Genomic DNA, 20,614 nt, shown 5'->3' on the forward strand with positions numbered 1-20,614 from the left:
GTCGCATTTGTTGTAGTGTTTTGATCATGAAAGGGTGTTGGATTTTGTCAAAGACTTTCTCTGCATCTATTGAGATAATCATGTGGGTTTTTTTTTTTAATTGATGTAGTAGATCACATTGATTGATTTACATGTATTAAACCAGCCTTACATTCCTGAGGTAAATCCCACTCATTCGTGATGGATGTACATACAGTCTTTTTAATATGTTGCTGTATCTGATTGGCTAGATTTTTTTTCAATATCCTAGCATCTATGTTCATCAAACCTACACCTAAGCTAAATGATTTTCTTTCTTTCTCAGTGGCTTATCATCAATATCTTGCAGAGCTGGCATTAAGTAGAATTCCTATTACTGGATACCTTCCTCACCCCTTCTGAAAATAAAATTTTTGGTCCAGTTATTTGGTGATCAGACCTTAAGCCATGTCACAGGGGAAGCACTGATGATGCTGGAGTACCTCAGTGGGCCTCTTTTCCTTGTCAGGCCTGGTCAGGGCATCACTGTGCCTCTGGACATTGTGTAGGTGGGTGGGGACTGGACATACATATTCAGGGCCAGAGGAGAGAAGAATGCCCTATCCAGTGCTCACATCCCATTTTGTTTATGCTAGAAATACCATTCTGTAAGCAAATTTAAAAATTGATTGGTATGTGGGTCTGGGGAACTGACTTCAAATCTCTTGGCTCCAGTGAACTCATCTACAAAGGGAGTGGAGGTATGTATCAGATTTGGCTGTTGATTTGGTTGAGGATTCAGTGAGATTAAGTGAAGGATTCAGTGCAGTACCTGGTGCATGCTAGACCTTCTGCAAATGCTGTATCTCTTTAGCATAATAGCTCCTGTTGGGGCATTGAGATGACAGCTAGCACTTCAGTTTAGCCTGATTATCACAAAGTTGGACTTTTACTATCACTCAGCAAGTTTGGATAAATTATTTGGCTTCTCATTTGAGAACTATAATGCTCCTGAGGTTGTCTGAGAGATAGAAACAGGGCTGAGAAGGTAATGTAGTGGTGGTACACAGGACTTGCATCCAAGAGGTCCCAGGTTCAGTCCTTGCCATGAGCAGTGGTCAATGCTGAGTGATGTTCTAGTCAAAAACAAATCAGGAGACAAACCAAAAATTAAATTTTTGAAAATTACTGTTATAAGGATTTACGTAGTAATATAATCTAGCATGAATGGACTTATAGTTGTAGGGGTATTAGTACACAATTTAAATTTTGTGAAGTATGCATCTGTTAGCATTAAGGCATAAATCTTTCAGGCCATTCAGGTTTTGGTTTTGTTACCTTTTACCTGGAGGACCTTCTTCCTTCTCTGCTACCTCTGGATTACAGTGATAGTGCCCTGCTCCTTCCCTCATTTCTTGCCCTGTTGGTCACTTCCTCTTAGAATCTTTTGATGATCACACCTTCCAACCAGTTATTGAGTCCCTGAATCTCCTCCCCTCAGCTCTTACATGACCATGGAAACACTGCTTTAGCAGTTAGCACTCTAAATTATTATTGTATGTTTTTCTTGTCTGTGATGTCAGCTATTTGAGGTCAGAGAACATTCTCCTCAAAGTTGTTACTTAGCATTCAGTGTAGTGCCTACAGCATTGAACACTTGTTGAATGAATAAATGGGCAAAAATGACAGTTGAATACGTGGGCAAAAAGGAAGGAAAGACATCATAAAACAATGTCTACTAATGGGTGGCCTTCTTTAACTCCTTAGAATCATGATGTTCTCAAATGTCTTTTAAAACAATCAAGATCACTGCTTTCCCTGTAAGGAGAGCAGTTTTATTTTCTTGTCATTTTGCCTTGAACAAGCTGTGCTTAGACATGCCTGGCCTTTACAGAAGTGCCCAGGCCCTGACTATGTGACCTCATGCATATTTAGATTCTAAGGCTTTTCTTAATATCAGATGTAGAGAGCAAGGGAGATAGCATAATGGTTATGCAAACCATTATGCAAACCATGCAAAACTTTCATGCCTGAAGCTCCTAGGTCCCAGGTTCAATCCCCCGCACCACAATAAGCCTTAGCTGAGCAGTGCTCTGGTGTTTCTCTCTCTCTCTCTCTCTCTCTCTCTCTCTCTCTCTCTCTCTCTCTGTGTGTGTGTGTGTGTGTGTGTGTGTGTGTGTGTCTGCATCTCTCTCAAAAAATAAATAAAAAAAAAAGAAACTGGGACCTTCAGTGCCTCAGGAAAAAAAAGATCAGATGTAGAATAATTCTCAAGTTCCTCTCAGTGCAGAGAAGTTAGAAATGAGCAGCAGGCTGTTGGCCAATGTGCTCTGAATATATATATTTTTTGTAAGTTACAAAAAAGAGTGACCAGGATTGAATGTGTGTATAAGGGTAAAACAGTAATAACTTTCTGACTGATTTCCTCCTTAACTTATCCCCAAAACTGACCATCTTCAAAATGCCAGCAAAAAGGATGCAGTTGACAAAATGAAATTGCTCTAGTGGGAGTATCCTCTAGTAGGAGTGACAGGCAGAAAACAAGTAGATACACATGTCCAATGAAATTGCCATTTTGTGAAAAGTGCTGTGATAGGGAAGAAGTAAGGTGTCCAGATAGATGCAAAAGAAGTTAGGTCAGTCCTACACTCCCTAGGATGGTTATGAGCGAAGGACAAGAGAAGGTGAGTCCAGGCAGAAGGAAGAGGGAGTTCATTGTCTTCGTGGATAGAAGCACAATGTGGGGGAGCGAGTGGAGCAGAGTGACTGAGGGGTCCAAAAGGCTAAATATGGTTCAGCTTCAGGAGCAGTTGGGTTATATCATGTGCTGTAAGCCAAGGCAAGTTCTCTCCTAAGGAGTGGCAGACATTTACAAGTTTCCTCAAGTCCTGGCCTCTCCTCTGTCCGCTTTCTGAAACCCAGTTCTCTAGTCAAAGGCTTCACTAATCCCAAACTGCTATAGGCATTTCCCTGTCCCTTCTCCCATAACATTTCCCTCTAGTCTCTGCACTAGAAGTTGCTTCTGGAAGATCCACTCTCCCTCTGATTCTACTTAGCATATCCCCTCCTTGGTAACTCCTCCTCATCTGTCTCTCCCTGGGCACCCAGCTGGGTGGGAATTCCTGCCCAGCCTGTGTCTTTTTTTTACAGTCAGGGTTAGAGAAGTGCCTGCTGGCTTCTTACTCTATCATATACTCTTTGATGAAATGCACATCTGCTCAGTAGAGGGGGTCCTAAATGCTATCCCACTGGCCACCAGTTATCTGATGTCCTGACACATGGAACCCCACAGTGAAGTGGCTGCTACCATAGTGTAGTGGTAGCTGGAGAGGGTAAATAGGAAGATGTCAAGGATGAATTCTAGCACCCAGCTCAGAACGTAGTCCAGTAACTTTTGGTAACTTCAAGATTATGAAATCTGCCCACTGTATTATTGTTTCTGCCTCTACCCTTTTCCTTTGTAAATATACTGGTCTGGGACAAATATGTCCATATTCCCCATACCTGACTTTAAAATGAGTTTTGGGAATAAAACCCATTATCTGAGGACTAGTTTGGGGGAAAAAATAATTTTAAGTGATAGGAGACAAATAGGTAATGACTGTTCCTTATCAGAAAAGGAACTCTACACAGAACACTGCTATGACATCCTCCACTCTTTCAGCTTATGCAGAACTCCTTTTTCTGACAGTGGGTTTTGTTCTTACCTAAAAAAAAAAAAAAAAAAAAAAAAAAAGTAAGGCAACGTGATTACAATTTTAAGGAAAAATAATTCCTACTCATTGCCTAAATGATCCTTTAAAGACCATCGCCCTATGGCCAGTCTATCTGGCAGCATAAAATAGAACCTTAACAGTTAAGTCTAGGTCTTTCTCACCTTCATATTTGGAAAGTTGTTTCCCTCTGTTAATTTCAGTAGACTTGGAGACCCCTGTAGTCTATAGGACGAAGGAAAGTTACTAAATTAGCCCAGCACTGTTATTCTCTGCCTTTTGAATTATAATTTTTTGCTGAAATTCAAAGCAACTAGGAGTGTGACTTACATAGTTGATATCATTTTTTTCCAAAATCTGTAATGAAGTTTAATAATAATAGAAAAACAGGTTCAATCCCCTACACCGCCATAAGGTTTGTATGGACTGGTTTTGTTTTATTGTGATTTAGTCTCAGTTCTCTAGGTTTTTGGACTTCATGAGGAAAGCTCTGTTGGATGACTCAGAGCTGCTATTGACTAGTCACTTGATAGGCAGTAACTTATTTACCTACTTTAGCTTTTCTGGGAGCTGTTTTCAAGCTATGTCTTTTCAACTTCCTCTTCTACCCTTAGCAAAATAGTTTTTATGGTAGTTAATCATTCTTGTAAATCAAGGAGGAAGCACTCAACAAGCAGTACGTATTTAGGAATCTTTTGTATTTCTGCTCTAAATGGTTACTTATTGACACAGATTAAAACCGCACGGATTAGTGAAACTAAAACAGGACACTGAAAGATTTCATCCGGGTTTGGCTGCTCAGTAATCATTGTCTTTTCTGAGATTGTGAACTTTTTGTAGAGTTACCTTTTGTATGGGAAGTATTTCTTTTGCTGGTATATGTGCATCACAGGCTAATCTTGTTTGTTTAAATGTTTAACATTTGGTGACTCTTTTAACTCTTTTGATATATATATGGCCTCCAGGGTTATTGCTGGGGCTCAGTGCCTACACCATGAATCCACTGCTCCCGGAAGCTAGCCCAGCATCAGAAATTTTGATATTTGCAAGTCCCTTCTACTTCCTAAAAGGGCAAAGTGGTTCACAAAAGACCCAAGGTATACCCTAGCAGCCAGTGTTCCCTTTTTTTCAAATTTTTTTTATATTTTATTTTATTTATTCCCTTTTGTTGCCCTTGTTGTTTTATTGTTGTAGTTATTATTGATGTCGTTGTTGTTGGATAGAACAGAGAGAAATGGAGAGAGGAGGGGAAGACAGAGAGGGGGAGAGAAAGACAGACACCTGCAGACCTGCTTCACCGCCTGTGAAGGGACCTGCCTGCAGGTGGGGAGCCGGGGGCTCGAACTGGGATCCTGACGCCAGTCCTTGAGCTTAGCACCACCTGCACTTAACTGGTTGTGCTGCAGCCCGACTCCCCAGCCAGTGTTTCCTAATGCTGTACTTAAAAGAATTGAAATCAGGTGTTTTCAGATTTACATGAGACTAGTCACAGCAACAATATTCACAGTCTCTAAAAGGTGCAGACCCCCCACTGGCCATCCACATTTGTAAATAAACTGCATTCTAGCCTAAAATGGGGTCATAATTCAGGCATAAAAAGTAGTGACCACACTACAGCACAGATGTACCTTGAAAACATCATGCATAATGAAACAAGCTGGTGACCAAAAGCTATAGATTGGATGCTTCTGTTTACTTGAAATTCCCAAAATAGATGATCTGTAGAAGCATAAAGTAGGCTGGGGTTTGTAGCATGATGCAGGAGGGAGGGGAAATGAGTGCCTAATAGGTTAAGATGTTTTTTTTTTTTTGCCTCCAGGGTTTATTGCTAGGGCTTGGTGCCTGCACCATAAACCCACTGCTCCTGGAGGCCTTTTTTTTAAAAAAAGTTTATTTATAAAAAGGAAACATTGACAAAAACATAGGATAAGAGTGGTACAGCTTCGCACAATTCCCACCACCAGACCTCCATATACCAACCCCTCCCCTGATATAGCTTTCCTACTCTTTAACCCTCTGGGAGTATGGACCCAAGGTCATTATGGGATGCAGAAGGTTGAAGGTCTGGCTTCTGTAATTGCTTCCCCACTGAACATGGGCATTGACAGGTCAGGTCAATCCATTCTCCCAGCCTGTCTCTCTCTTTCCCTAGTGGGGAAGGGCTCTGTGGAAGCGGAGCTCCAAGGCATATTGCTGGGGTTGTCTGTCCAGGGAAGTCTGGTCACATCCTGCTAGCATCTGGAACCTGGTGGCTGAAAAGAGAGTTAATATACAAAGCCAAACAAACTGTTGGACAATTATGGACCTAAAGGCTGGAATAGTGTAGGTGAAGCGTTGGGGATTCTCCATTTTGTAGATAGCTAGTAGGCATATTTTAGTTATATTTCAAAGGGCCTGTAGCTATACTAGTGTTTTTTGTTTTTTTTTTCCTGAGCCTGAAACCTGATATGCAGGTGAATCCTAATTATTGTCTGGGGAGATGATGTCATGGCTGGGAAAAGGACCAGAAAGCTGGATAAGGGAAGAGAGTAGCTCCCTAATATGGGAAAGGGACATAATATTACTGTAAACCCCATCAATTTGATGTGATCTGGGGCCCATAATTAGCTTATGAGCCTGTGTGACCTCTACATCCCTCTAGATCTGAGCTCACATTCTGTGGTCATGAGTAGGAACTGTGCTGCCCCAGTAGTGACCCATCTCCTCAGGTGTATCATAGAGTATGTTGTCCATCCTCCCTTCGGAGGATGGAACATTCTCTACCAATGTTGATCGAGGTTGAGGGCAAGGTCATATAGGGGCCCACAAAGCGGTCTATTTTGTTGTTCCTGATAGAGATGACTGGAAACAATGGAGAGAGAGATTTATTTGAGGTCTAGGCCCATCAGGTATGTTTGGGAGACTCAGGACTCCCTGATTAGGGCCCCAGCTGGTGGAATGGCCTGATAACGTGAAGCTAGCAAAATGGCCGCTTCCAGCTATCCCCACCAGCCCTTCTCCAGGTCAGGATGCGGAAGAGAAAAGAGGTTGAAACCAGAACAGCAGCGGGCTTTATAGGGCAAAAAACCAGAAGTGGCAAGTCGGGATGGAACTGGCTAGGAAAGGGGGTGGAGAGAGACAAAAGGCATGCTGGGAAGGTGGAAGCATCCTTAGCGACTGTTGCAATGGTTTTAACTGAATTAACAATACCCTGAGGGGATAACGTGGTGGGGATCTGTAAATAATACTTGCATGGAAATATAGTGGTTTGTGGGCCCTGCTAATGTTCAACCACATCTGCACAATTTCCCAACAATCATTAAAGTATGCCAGTCTCTTGCCCTTATTCAGCTTTTGAAGTCCTTGCTTTGCTAAGGTTAGCTTTGGAGTGAGTGAGAGAACTCAAATAGGAAATAGGTGAGGAGGGTATCTAAGTCTAAGTGGACACTGTTTCATTATGAACTTGATACTGACTCATTAAAGACTATTGTGTATTTTTGCTTTCAGGTTTATGTTTTGCCCTAATGTATAGATACATGTGAACATATGCTCTATCTTATGGGACCTGACCTGTATCTAGGTTTTGGGACTTTGTTTTGAAGTGAACCTCCTGGAATGGAATTAGAGACTACCATGAAAGGAAAGGTCTCACCCGAGTGATGAGGGTGAATGGTTGACAATCCATGCCTGATGTCTCTGTACACAGTCTGAGGTGAAGCATGCTGAGATGCTACTTGTTGCATTGATTAGGTTGGAATCAGCAGATGCAATATCATTTGGCCTGAATTGAGAGAAGCATGTAGGGAAGTGAGTCCCAACCCAGAGGTTTCAAGATTGGGAGAAACATAGGCTCTATAGATGAAGTGGGAGATTCCTATTGTCTTAGGGTTTAAGAAGACAATAGATAGTTATTGCAATAATCACATTGTTTGGCAATTGGGTTAACTTTGAAAAATCCCTTTGCTAGGATTTGCTGTATCATACACACCCTCACCATATTTCATGTCCTTTGACATTGTTTGCATATAGCTATGCCACCAGTTGCTTTTGTTCTCCCTGGACTAAGCTTTTAAGAGAATCAACATATCAAAGACTCAGCCTATGTATTAAAAAGATGCAGTCTGTTCTTTAAAAAGTTTGAGATATTCAATTTTTCCCCTCTCATATTAATTAAATAGTGGTTTATATGACTGCGAATTGATAGCAGTGTACAAAAACACCATTCCCACCACCAAAAGAGTGTTTAAAGACAGTAGGCCTTCAGACTTAGCTCACTTAACATAATTCCTTCTAGCTCTGTCCAAGATGGATCAGAGAAGGTGGGTTCATTGTTCTTAATAGCTGTACAGTATTCTATTGTGTATATATACCACAGCTTTTTCAGCCATTCATCTGTTGTTGGGCACCTGGGTTGCTTCCAGGTTTTAGCTAGTATGAATTGTGCTGCTATGAACATAGGAGTACACACCTCTTTTTGGTTGGGTGTTATGGAGTCCTTGGGGTATAACCCCAGGAGAGGAATTACTGGATCATATGGAAGGTCCATGTCTAGCCTTGTGAGAGTTCTCCAGACTGCTCTCCACAGAGGCTGGACCAATTTACATTCCCACCAGCAGTGCAAAAGGGTTCCTCTGTCCCCACAGCCTCTCCAGCATTTGTTGCTGCTGTCCTTTTTGATGTATGCCATCCTCACAGGGGTGAGGTAATATCTCAATGTTGTCTTAATTTGCATTTATCTGACAATCAGCGACCTGGAGCAGTTTTTCATATGTTTGTTAGCCTTTTGGATCTCCTCTGTAGTGAATGTTCTGTTCATATCTTCTGCCCATTTTTGGGTGGGGTCATTTGCTTTTTTGGTGCTAAGTTTCCTGAGCTCTTTGTATATTTCAGTGATTAGTTTCTTGTCTGATGTATGGCATGTGAAGATCTTCTCCCATTCTATGAGGGGTCTCTTTGTTTGTTTAATAGTTTCTTTGGCTGTTCAGAAGCTTTTCAATTTGATATAGTCCCATTGGTTTGTTTTTGCTTTAGTCTTCCTTGCAGTCAGTAGGCCTTTAGGGTCATTACAATTCTGAAAGTGATTCATAGCCCATGAGATGATGCAGTGCATAAAGCATTGAGCTCTCAGTTATGTGGTCGTGAGTTCAATCCCTGGTATATTTTGTGTAGGAGTGGTGATTTGAGTATCTTTCTGATTTACAAGTAAATATAAAAATAAACAAATAATATCTTCTAAAAAGAATAGCTTAGTTGCTGAAATTGGCTCATTCACACTTCTTAGACTGACATTCTGACAACTATTGAGTGATTATCACTGCTAGGACAATGTTGTTGGGTATCTAAGGTCAAACAGTGAAGTGGTAATCCCTGCCACAGAGATCTCACTCTCCAGGGGGATATAGCAGTGAGACAAGTAAGTAAAATGCCAGAGTGTAATATGTTATCGATTATGCTTCCCTGTCCACAGTGTTTGGTCTGTCTTTTACAGTGCACCAAGACTTGTGGCACAGGCTCCAGGTACCGCAAGGTGGTGTGTATGGATGAGGACAAAGGCAGCGAGGTGCATGGAGTACATTGCGACGTGAGCCAACGACCCTCGGACCGAGAGAGCTGTAGTGTGCAACCCTGTGAATATATCTGGATCACTGGAGAGTGGTCAGAGGTACAGTGAGGGGCATCGATCCCCCCTTCAATTCAGCCAAGGTCTGAGGGCAGCAGAATGACAAGGCAGCAACGTGGGAGACGCATACCGCCTTCCCATTCTGTCACTGAGAGCTATGAGTTCTCTGATGAGTCCCCCACTCTTCCTGGGCCAGAGTACCACATCTGGAAATGGAAGGAGTTGCCTGAGATGTCTCTAGTCTCCCCTCAACCCTACATTCTGTGATTCGTCTTGATGTCCTAGTGGTATGAGAAGGAAGCCATTATTACAGGGGCTGAAAATTCATGTGACAACTGTTAGTGTCTGAAGAAAGGTAAGTGTGAGAAAATATCTTAGTGTCCAGGATACAATAAAGAGAAGTGGGGACTGTGACTAACTAACATAAGATGTGTAAAGGGAGCAGACCCCTGTCCATTGCCAAGACACCATGCAGAACTTGGAGTCCAGTGCTACCAAACCTGATTTGTCAGAAGATGACAAAAAAATCTGGACTTTCAAATGAGATTCATGAGTGTTTGAAAATTAGGCTCATTTGTTTGTTTGTTTGTTTAAAATATTATGTGGGGGCAAGCCAAACAGTTTCCTGAGCTAGATGTGGGTAGCTCATTTAACAACCTCTAATTCAGAGGAGCAGGATAATTTTTTTAGTGTCCAGGGAAGATTTCAGGTTGGCTAGAAGCTAGGAAGTCTATTTTAGGTATGTTCCTATAGGCCCATGACTATGGTAATTTTTGCTGGAGCTTGATAGCTAACCTGCAAGTGGACTAAAAATGTAGTCTGGGAAGATGGTGTCAGAGTTGAGGACTAGTAAACTAGATCAGGGCAGAGAGTAGCTCCCAAACTAGAAGAAAATATATAAACACTATTAACTTTTTACCATTCAATCTGACCCATGATCCTTATCTATTCATATTTAACACAGGAGCCTGTATAATCTTCAAGTCCCTGTCAGTCTGTGATTTTCATGCAAGGAGTCACCCTCCTTGTTGTGGTACATTGCTTTACCATTACTTTCAACTTTGACAAGTCATGCCAAGTGATGGGGAAACAAGCACGTGACACCAACACATGGAGAGTCAACAGTACTGAGGCTCAAAAGTATTAAGTGGCTTGCTGTCACTGGGGTTCCTTCAAAATTAGACAGAGCAGCAGTTTCCTTTCTCTGCTTTTAGTCAATTTTTCCTAGTTATTTAACAATGATTAATAAGATTATAAGAAAACAGGGCAATAATTCCATACAGTTCCCACCACCAGAGTTCTGTGTTCCATCTCCTTTAATGGAAAATTCCTTATTCTTTATTCCTCTGAATTTATGGACCAAAATTCTTTATGGGATGCAGAAGGTAGAAAGTCTGGCTTCTGTAATTGCTTCTCCATTGGGCATGAGTGTTGGCACGTTGATCCATATCTTCCAGCCTGTTTCTATCTTTCTCTAGTAGGGTAGGGCTCTGGAGAGGTGAGACGTTGGGACACATTGGTGAGGTCATCTGCCCAGAGAAGTCAGGATGGTATCACAGTAGGCTCTGCAACTTGGTGATTGAAAGGTGCTAAGATATAAGGCAGGACAAACTGTTTAGTAAACAGGAACCTCAAGGTAGGAATAGAGCCAGTCTATTAGGGATCTTCGGATGGGAAGAAACTAGGAAGTCTATTTTAGGTATGTTCCAAGGGGGGCATGACTTTAGTAATTTTTGCCGAGTCTGATAGTTAACATTGCAGGTGGGCTAAAAATACTTTCTAGGAAGATGGTGTCAGAGTTTAGCAGTCCTTAAAGAAATGAATATTTTGAGGGGGTCAGGTGGTAGTGCAGCAGGTTAAGTGCACATGGCACAAAGCACAAGGACTGGCTGAAGGATCCCAGTTTGAGCCTCTGGCTTTCCACCTGCAGGGGAGTCGCTTCACAAGCAGTGAAGCAGGTCTGCAGGTGTCTATCTTTCTCTCCCCCTCTCTGTCTTCTCCTCCTCTCTTGATTTCTCTCTGTCCTATCCAACAATGACAGTAGCAACAACAACAACAATAATAACAACAATGATAAACAACAAAGGCAACAAAAGGGAAAAAATGGCCTCCAAGAGCAGTGGATTCATAGTACAGGCACTGAGCCCCAGCCATAACCCAGGAGGCAAAAAAAAAAAAAAAAAAAGAATGAATATTTTGATGGTGTATGTGTTAGATGTTAGGTTGTATTGCACTGAAGTTGGTCTTATACCTTTCCTGTCTATGCATCCCATCTTTCTTTTCACCCCAGTAATTTTGTTAGCACCTCCCCAACCAGGAGAAAAGTACCAACATCTCGAGATACATCAGGCTGTCGTAATGGATGTGGGATGCTACTGGCATCTAGTGGGTAGAAGCCAGAGATGCTGTTCAACATCCTGTCATACCCAAGACTGTTTTCAGTCTACTAAATGCAAATTCTACGAGAATGCAAGGACACGGCCACTTTTACCTACTTTGGAACACTGCTGCTTAGGCAGCTCAGTGTGCCTTCTCTAAGCTTCCCACATTAATTCAGCAGACAACTGTCCAACCCAAATGTCAGTGGTCCTGAAGCTGAGACATGCTTCCCTCCTCCAGTCCAGAGTACCCTTAAAAAGGAGAGGGGAGATGTGGTTCAAGTCATTATGGAAATAGGTTTTCTAGTATTTTATTAGTTGATACATATTAATGATTAATAACAATATGCTATTATTTTTCCTGGCCAGCTAGGAACTTGGGGGATGTAAAAAATATTCTTGGCAATAAGTGTGAAGCATAGGTTCTAACTCACTCAGACCCCATTGGGAAAGGAGGAGAAGGTATCTGGAGGTGGTTCCTCTTTTATCTTCATTCACCCCTTATGGGTCTTCCTAGTGCTACTGCTGGTTCTCAGAGCTGCCACCTCTGTCTCTGCACTTCAGAGGCCTTTGACCCTTCACCTCACTGACTCCTAGGAGGTCTTTCCTTCTTGGATTTTTAGTTTGTTTCTTGGTCATTAATCTTTTCATTGCTAAAACTGGCATCCTAACCTAGCCCCTCGTTTTTGTTATTATTATACTAAAAAGAATATCGGTTTCTTTCTGAGACTTGAGTCATGTTACTCTTGTAGTTTTAGTAGGACTAAATCTTAACCCCTAGAAAATGAAATAGCAAGAAAAAAATTTGTTGTTGTTGTTTGTTTTTTGCCTCCAGAGTTATCACTGGGTCTTGATGCCAGCACTATGAAGTGACTGCTCCTGGTGGCCATTTTTTCCATTTACTAGATAGGATAGAGAGAAATTGAGAGAGAAGAGGGGATATGGAGAGGGAAAGAGACAGATAGAAACCTGCAGATCTTCTTTGAGGCTTGTGAAGCTGCACCCCTGCAGGTGGGGAGTAGGGCCTCGAACTCGGATCCTTGTGCAGTCCTTAAACTTAGTAACCCAGTACACCACTGCCTGACCCCCACAAGAACATATTTTTTTTTTGCAAGAAGATTTTTTTTAAAGAAAAAAAACGTAGGGCCAGACAGTGACATACCCAGTAGAGCATGGCATATTACAATGCACAAGGACCCAGGTTCAACCACCCAATCCCTTCCTAGGGAAGCTCCATGAGAAATGAAGCAGTGCTGTAAGTATATCTACTTGTCTGTCTCCCCTTCTCTCGCAATTTCTTTCTGTCTCTATCCAAAATGAATAAATATTTTTGAATAAAATAAAAATATAATACAAATGCAAATAAAATAATAATAAATAAAATTTAAAAGTAGAACAAAAAATAAGTATTTTTAAAAGGCAAAAAAGAATTTAAAAAGAAAAGAATGAAGAGCCTTCCACATATCTGTGAATCCTCAGGCGCATGTATCCTAGACTGAAAGCTGCATATGTACAAGCAAGGTGTGAAGGACTGACTGCACAGCTGCCAGGGCCATGGCAGGAAAAAGTTTGCACTAGAACTCAGCCAGAATTCTGTCCTGGAAAACTGCGAAAATGCAAATGCACTGCCAGGCTTACCTTCTCTGGGCTCTGCTCCCTAGACAGCTCTCTGTACTTCCTACCTGAATTATAGGAGGTCCGGTCTAGATCAGAAAAGTGGGCTGAGTTAGCTGGGACTGATGCCTGCCTTTCCTTTCCTGGGCCTGGAGTATATTCATACAAGGAGGCACCTTTCTTACTGTGTTATTTTGCTTGTCCATTACTTTCAGCTTATTTCCACTGGTGAGGAAATAAGCACATGACACCAGGGCATGGAGAATCAATAGAGGAGCTCTCTCACCGCTCTCCTCTCCCCTCCCAAGATACAGAGCTGCGTATACATAAAAACTCTAGTGTAAGGTGGATTAAGAAAGCCAGAAATAGTAAGAAATAGCTAAGAGTGCATTTCCTTTCCAACTTGGTTTCAAAGATATCAAAAATCTTCTTGCAAAAAAAAAAAAAAAAAAAAAAAAAAACTTCGGCGGGGTCCAGGCGGTGGGGTACCAGGTTAAGTGATAGTACTAAGACCTCGGGATAAAACTGAACATATCTTGGCCTCAATACCACCAGTAAACACCTGGGTCCCTCTGTGCCCTCTCCCCAACACACACACAGAGACACACACACACATTTAAATGGCCACTGTTCTTCTGGGGCTAAGGCATTTCAATTCTTGCCTTCTCAATAGAGAGTCTTGCTTGAAATAGTTGAGAGTGAGCTCAGTGCCTGCAGGTGCTGGGTTAGGCACCCTAAAATACCCAGTTTTGGCAGAAAGAACATTTTCTGGCCATTTGTCCATGCCTAAAACACCTGTGGGCTTGCCTCACCCTCCCCAGGCCTGGCATCAGGGCTTTTAGGCAGTAGAACAGAGGCAGCCTAAGAAGGAAGAAACTGACACAGAATATTTCCAGGTCTGGAGCCAGCTGGAAGGGAAGGCCTGAGGATGCCATGCGTGCCTCTGGCTGGACTGGCTCCCTCGTATGTGTGGATCTCAGCGAGGAGGCCTGGAAAAGTAACAGGAGAGGATAACCACATGGCTTGGAGCAACTGCTCAGGACACATTAGGGAAAAGGGACGCTGTATTTGAATGGTCATTGAGAACTGATGGAAGGGGTGGTCTTCACCTCAGAAAAAGCATAGCATGCCACAGATGTATGGAAATTCTGGGGATGCATCTGTCACCACCAACACCCACTCCCAAGATCCTTTGCTTTGCAGAATCCTCACTTTATAAGTTCATGTACCCCCTTCACAGGAAAGGGCTAGTTATCTGGTGGCCTTTCCGAAAAATGTCACCAAAGCAAAACTGACTATAATTCAGTTTTATTTTTGAGTGGCACGTTTATAAAATACTTAACTAAGGAGGTTGGGCATGTTGTAAAATCTTCTAGTATCTGTTAAATGTTCCTTCTTAGAAGGGAGCTTGTACATTAATAATATGTACAGTCTTTCTCCTTTTCTGTAGTGAGATATTTTTTAATGCTGTGTAATTGTAGTAAAGGGTTAAATGATCACACAGTTTTGCTGAGAAGACATGAGAAGCCGGAAGGTAATATTTCAGTCATAATAGATGGGAGCTGGTGAGGGGGAAGAGCAAATGAAGGAGATTAAATGGACAGCAGATGGGAAAGAAAACCACATTGAGTAGGGAAGGACTGGCCCAGATTCCCCCCACCCCCCATAGCTAAATCCTTGGATTTTGTACTCAACTTTTCCCATGCTACTTGGCTACTTCTCTGTTGTGGTCATTGTAGGTTTGGAAAAGCATGATTTGTCAGCCAGTGCTTCAGGCTGTACATGCTGCTTGCTGACCCTCCACCCCAAACCCCCTGCTGCTGTAGCACCTCTCCCCCTCCCCCCAGCTCCCTTGAAATCTGGGGGTGCTCCACCGCCCCTATCTTGTAGTGCAGAGGATTTAGGAGAAGCTCTCTCTCCTGGAAGGCGCCAGGAGTACAGGGCTGCGGGTCTCCCATGTGCAGAGGCTGCTGCTCGAAATGCATAAATAAGCTAATAAAGTGAGTGCACTCTGCAGCCTTGTCCTGGGGTCGGCAGTGGCTGTGGAGGTCAGGGGCCTATTGTGGGCTGCCCCTGGGCACCGCTTCAACCTCTGCTCTCCTCCTCTTCCTTCTCAGTGCTCAGTGACCTGTGGAAAGGGCTACAAACAAAGGCTGGTCTCCTGTAGTGAGATTTACACCGGGAAGGAGAATTATGAGTACAGCTACCAAACCACCATCAACTGTCCGGGCATGCAGCCCCCCAGCGTCCAGCCCTGCTACCTGAGGGAGTGCCCTGTTTCAGCCGCCTGGAGAGTTGGTAACTGGGGCAGTGTAAGTAGACTATGGCTTTGTCGCTGGGGAAGCTTGGCATCTCAAATCCTACCTTGAACATGTCCCGCCTGTAACTCCTCTTCCAGGAGAGACCCTGGGTGGGGGCTCTGGGAAAGAGAAAGGGTACTTCTTGTACAGATGGCTAGCTTGGTGTTTTTGAAACAAAGTGTGTGACTTAGAAACCAGGCTGCCTCCATCTGAATCTTGTTTTCACCACTTTCCTTTTCATTTTTTAAAAATTATTATTATCTTTATTCATTTATTGGATAGAGACAGCCAGAAATTGAGAGGGAAGGGTGGGATAGAGAGAAAGAGAGACAGAGAGACACCTGCAGTACTGCTTCACCACTTGTGAAGCTTTCCCCCTACAGGTGGGGACCGGGGACTCGAACCTAGGTCCTTGCGCATTGGAACATGCGCTTAACCAGGTGCACCACCACCTGGCCCCTCGTTTTTTGTTGTTTTTCTTTAATATTTATTAATGAAGTGATAGAGGGAAAGACAGGGAGGGAGAGAAAGAGAGAGATGGAGAGAGAAACAGAGCGTCTCTCGAGCACATCAGTCCTGGGGGTTCAAACTCAGGACCCCATGCTTGAGAATGCAAGGCCTTATTTACTGCTTCGCCTCCTGGACCTCCCCAACTTTCTAGCTGAGTGACCTCGGCAAAAGACATGACTTCTATGCCTCTGCTTCCTCATCTGTATAACTGGTAATGGGCTGGGACTGGGCAGGAGTGAACCTGGTTATATGCATGTTACCATGCTCAAAACCTGGTTCAAGTCCCTGGTCCCCAGCTGCAGAAGGAAGTTTCACAGATGGTGAAGTAGTGCTACAGATGTCTCTTTCTCTCCCTCCTTCTCCTCTGTTAATTTATCTTTGCTACGCCAAATAAAAGAAAAAAAAAGGGTGAATGACCAGGAGATAGCTCACCCCAAAGAGCACACACTTTACTATATAGGAAAAGCTGGGTTAGGCTTCTAGCACCACAAAAGAGCATTTTACACAGAAGCTTCATAACTGTGGAGGATGCTGTGGTGTCTCTCCTCTCTGTATGTCTCTCTCTTCCTCTGTCTCTATGTGGAATTAGAAGGAAAGAAATAGGGGAGTCAGGCGGTAGCGCAGCGGGTTAAGCGCAGGTGGCACTAAGCACAAGGACTGGCATAAGGATCCTGGTTCAAGCCCCCTGCTCCCCACCTGCAGGGGAGTCACTTCACAGGCGGTGAAGCAGGTCTGCAGGTGTCTGTCTTTCTCTCCCCCCTCTGTCTTCCCCTCCTCTCTCCATTTCTCTCTGTCCTATCCAACAAAAAAAAAAAAAAGAAGGAAAGAAATACAGAATCTCATCACTGGCAGCAGTGAAATTACATTGGTTCAGAAAGCTCTGGTGGCAAAAAAAATCAATAAAATATGTGAAAATTAAGTGACTGCTATATAAAATTACTTAGATTATATTACCAAGGCAAAATCTAAGTTACAGATATACTTAGGACAATTTTTAAAGGCACCTAAGAACTCTGACAGTTAATAAAAGCATTTCAGGTGGTTTCGTTGTTATTGAAACTCCTTCATGGCATGTTCCCCTTCCCTTCAGGGGAACCACATGTTAGAATATTTTTAATTGGGGGCTGTAGAATATATGTATAACTATGTTCAAGGACCCAGGTTCAAGCCCAGAGATGCCGCATAGGAGCACCGGTGGGCGTGGGCGTGGGGAGGGCAGACGTGGCTTCACGAGTGGTGAAGCAAGAGCTGTGATATGACTCTTTTCTGTTTCTGTTGCTCATGCTCTGTCTAGAAGAAAAGAAAAAGAAATGGCCTCTGGCAACAGTGGAGCCATGCAGACACTGAACCCCAGAATTAACCTTGATGGCAAATACATAAGTACAAGAATATTTAAAAACTGGGATTGCTTTGGAACACTAATACAGGGCCCTGCCTCTTCTCAGTGCAAAAAAAAAAAAATCATTGCGCAAAAGGATAGAATCATTTTAACATGGTCTAGATTTGAACCCTAGTTCTATTATGGCCTTGAACAAATTTTTTTTATAATGTTTGAGCCCAGATCTTGTGCAAGTTATATATGTGTGTTCATAGAAAATATTTACATGTATACACACACACACACACAAAGCCTGGCCCAGAGACTAGTTTTTTATAGCATGCCCAATATGTGTCAGGCATTGGTCACGTGCAACATGGACTATAAAATGACACCCTGTAGATGTTTTCAGGCTGAGACTACCACATCAGCATAACCATCCACCTAGGTTCATCGCCCATCAATCCCTCTGACTGTGGTCTGCTTGCAGTGCTCAGTCTCCTGCGGCGTTGGAGTCATGCACAGATCTGTGCAATGTTTAACCAATGAGGACCAGCCCAGCCACCTGTGCCCCACTGACTCGAAGCCAGAAGAAAGAAAAACTTGCCACAATACCCACAACTGTGAGTTGACCCATTCCAGCCTCTGAAGCACGAAGACCAGGGTCTCTTTGTTCATTCCTTTGCCTGCCTTCCTTATAATCTATTCTTAGATAATGAAATTAAAATTAATAATGCATTTTGACACAGTATGCCCCAAATATCATTATTCCATCATCTAATCATATGAAGATAGCACTTTTCCTTTACATTCTTTTTTTTTCTTAGCAAGTCTTTAAAGTCCTGTGCATAGTTACTATTTATTTTTTTTGTCACTGTTCCCTTTGCTAAAAAGGTTTAGTGAACCAAGTAATTCATCCCCTAGGCATACTTTGCCCATGTAGGAGCCTCACAGCCTGTTCCTGCATTTCCTGTTCTCTAGGTGGGTTAGCCCAGAGCTGCAAGGAAGTGAAAAGACTGAATGCTGTCAGTGAAGATGGTGAATATTTCCTGGTCATCAAAGGGAAGCCTCTGAAGGTGAATGTTGGGTCATTACTCATTTTTCTAGGTTGTTTGCATTGAGCTAGCATTGGTCTACTATATTTTAAGACCTTATGAATATAGTTTTGTGCGTATTTATGTGTGTAGACTGTCGACCATACCCTCGTCCATGGACCTAGCTGTTGTTAGAGTGTGTGGCCTTTCCCTGCTCCCTCATGCCATTTCTGAGCCCTCTTCACAGCTCCTTGCCATGTGTCTTTCAGGTATTCTGTGCAGGCATGCAGTCAGACCATCCCAAAGAGTACATGACACTGGTAGATGGTGACTCAGAGAATTTCTCTGAAGTTTATGGGCACAGGTAGGAGAGCTTGGTGCAGAAGAACTCAGATGCCTTGGGGAGTCCTGGAAATACCTTCTCATGCTGACCAGACATTCTCTCTGGAATGCAGATTACACAACCCGACAGAATGTCCCTATAATGGGAGCCGGCGTGATGACTGCCAGTGTCGCAAGGACTACACAGCAGCAGGTTTCTCCAGCTTCCAGAAAATCAGGATTGATCTGGCCACCATGCAGATAATAAGTAAGTTTCATGGGCCAGCATGTGGGTATGTGCTCATTCATTCTCTGGGAAGAGCCAGGAACCAGCAGGGAGCTACAGTCAGTGATGTCAACCTGCAGGCAAGCAAGGGTCGTTCCCTGCATTTCCTCCCTGTGCCTGGAGAGTGTCCAACCATGGGATGAATGAACCAACAACTTGGTAGTGAATGAACAACTAAATAGATGGAGCATCATGGCAGAGGGGGAGGTCATGTCAGTGTTCCCTAAAACAGCATTGAAAATGAGATTGTGGGAGTTGGGCTGTAGTGCAGCGGGTTAAGCGCAGGTGGCGCAAAGCACAAGGACCGGTATAAGGATCCCGGTTTGAACCCCGACTCCCCACCTGCAGGGGAGTCGCTTCACAGGCGGTGAAGCAGGTCTGCAGGTGTCTATCTTTCTCTCCTCCTCTCTGTCTTCCCCTCCTCTCTCCATTTCTCTCTGTCCTATCCAACAACGACAACAACAATAATAACTACAACAATAAAACAACAGGGGCAACAAAAGGGAATAAATAAATAAAATAAATATTAAAAAAAAAAAGAAAATGAGATTGTATGGTCAAGGAAGACCTGGAATATCAGTGGAAGCAAGGGTACGAGAAGTCTTTAAGATAGAAGAAAAGGCAGAAAAATAAGCCCAAAACTTAGAGATTTATTGTGGCAACATTCATATTCCCCCCACCCCCGCTGCCATTATTTATCTCCCACCAACACTGTACACACACACACAGACAGAGAGAGACAGAGAGAGAGAGAGAGAGAGAGAGAGACCACAGAAGCATGAAGCTGATTTATCTAGTGGTTGATGTACAGAAGAAAAATGGAGCACAGAATTACCTTTCTAGCCTGTGCGTGGGCTGATCTCATACTCTGGCCGACATTGCATTTTTGTTAGGGACATTAATCACAGGAGCTGTTCAAGACAGCTAAAATATCTAACCACATTGCCTTGAATAGAGGAGAAACAGAAATAATGAATAATTAATTTTCCTCATTAACACCATCACCATAGAATTGCATTGCTTTCCTCTGGAGGTGGATTAAACTTTATTTGTACCAAGATATTTTTAATTGCCTTCAGCTCAACTGATGAGGGCTAAAGGTAGAGGGTCTGCAGTTTCCTCCAGGAAAACCGTGCAGCTCAGACCCAGGGCTCCTGTATGCTGATGCAGACAAGGGTCCCTTTCCTTGCAGCTAAGGGAATTGCATTTCCCCACCACAATGCAACTGACTAACTGCCCAGGCATGATGACCTGCTGCTGCTGCTCCCCAGGAGCCAACAGGAAAGGTGTCACTGACTCCCTCTCAGCCCCACCAGTGACAACTTTTGCAGGATTCTCCACTCCACTTTTTTTTTTTTTTGCTTCCAGGGTTATTGATGGGGCTTGGTGCCTGCACCACAAATCCTCTGCTCCTGGAGGCCATTTTCCCCATTTTTGTTGCCCTTGTTGTTGTACTGTTGTTGTTGTTGTTATAGCTGCTGGTGTTGTTCGATAGGACAGAGAGAAATTCAAAGAGATGGGGAAGACAGAGAGGGGGAGAAACAGATAGACACCTGCAGACCTGCTTCACCACTTGTGAAGTG

General features: G+C 43.2%; 1 protein-coding gene across 4 annotated transcripts in view; it reads left to right on the plus strand.

Annotated features, from left to right (window-relative positions):
* The window catches only part of ADAMTS9 (ADAM metallopeptidase with thrombospondin type 1 motif 9), a 196,666-nt gene that overhangs the window by 150,008 nt on the left and 26,044 nt on the right, over positions 1 to 20,614 (plus strand). For 3 of the 4 annotated variants that reach the window (XM_060202965.1, XM_007520619.2, XM_060202964.1), the window contains 6 exons: positions 9,139 to 9,312; positions 15,380 to 15,574; positions 17,881 to 18,013; positions 18,372 to 18,466; positions 18,694 to 18,788; positions 18,880 to 19,013. In XM_060202965.1, coding sequence (XP_060058948.1) covers positions 9,139 to 9,312; positions 15,380 to 15,574; positions 17,881 to 18,013; positions 18,372 to 18,466; positions 18,694 to 18,788; positions 18,880 to 19,013 — 826 coding nt within the window. The remainder of the gene's footprint in view (positions 1 to 9,138; positions 9,313 to 15,379; positions 15,575 to 17,880; positions 18,014 to 18,371; positions 18,467 to 18,693; positions 18,789 to 18,879; positions 19,014 to 20,614) is intronic. The other variant, XM_060202966.1, reaches the window with a different exon arrangement.

The sequence above is a fragment of the Erinaceus europaeus genome, chromosome 12 (genome assembly GCF_950295315.1).
Source record: "Erinaceus europaeus chromosome 12, mEriEur2.1, whole genome shotgun sequence".
Taxonomy (NCBI): domain Eukaryota; kingdom Metazoa; phylum Chordata; class Mammalia; order Eulipotyphla; family Erinaceidae; genus Erinaceus; species Erinaceus europaeus.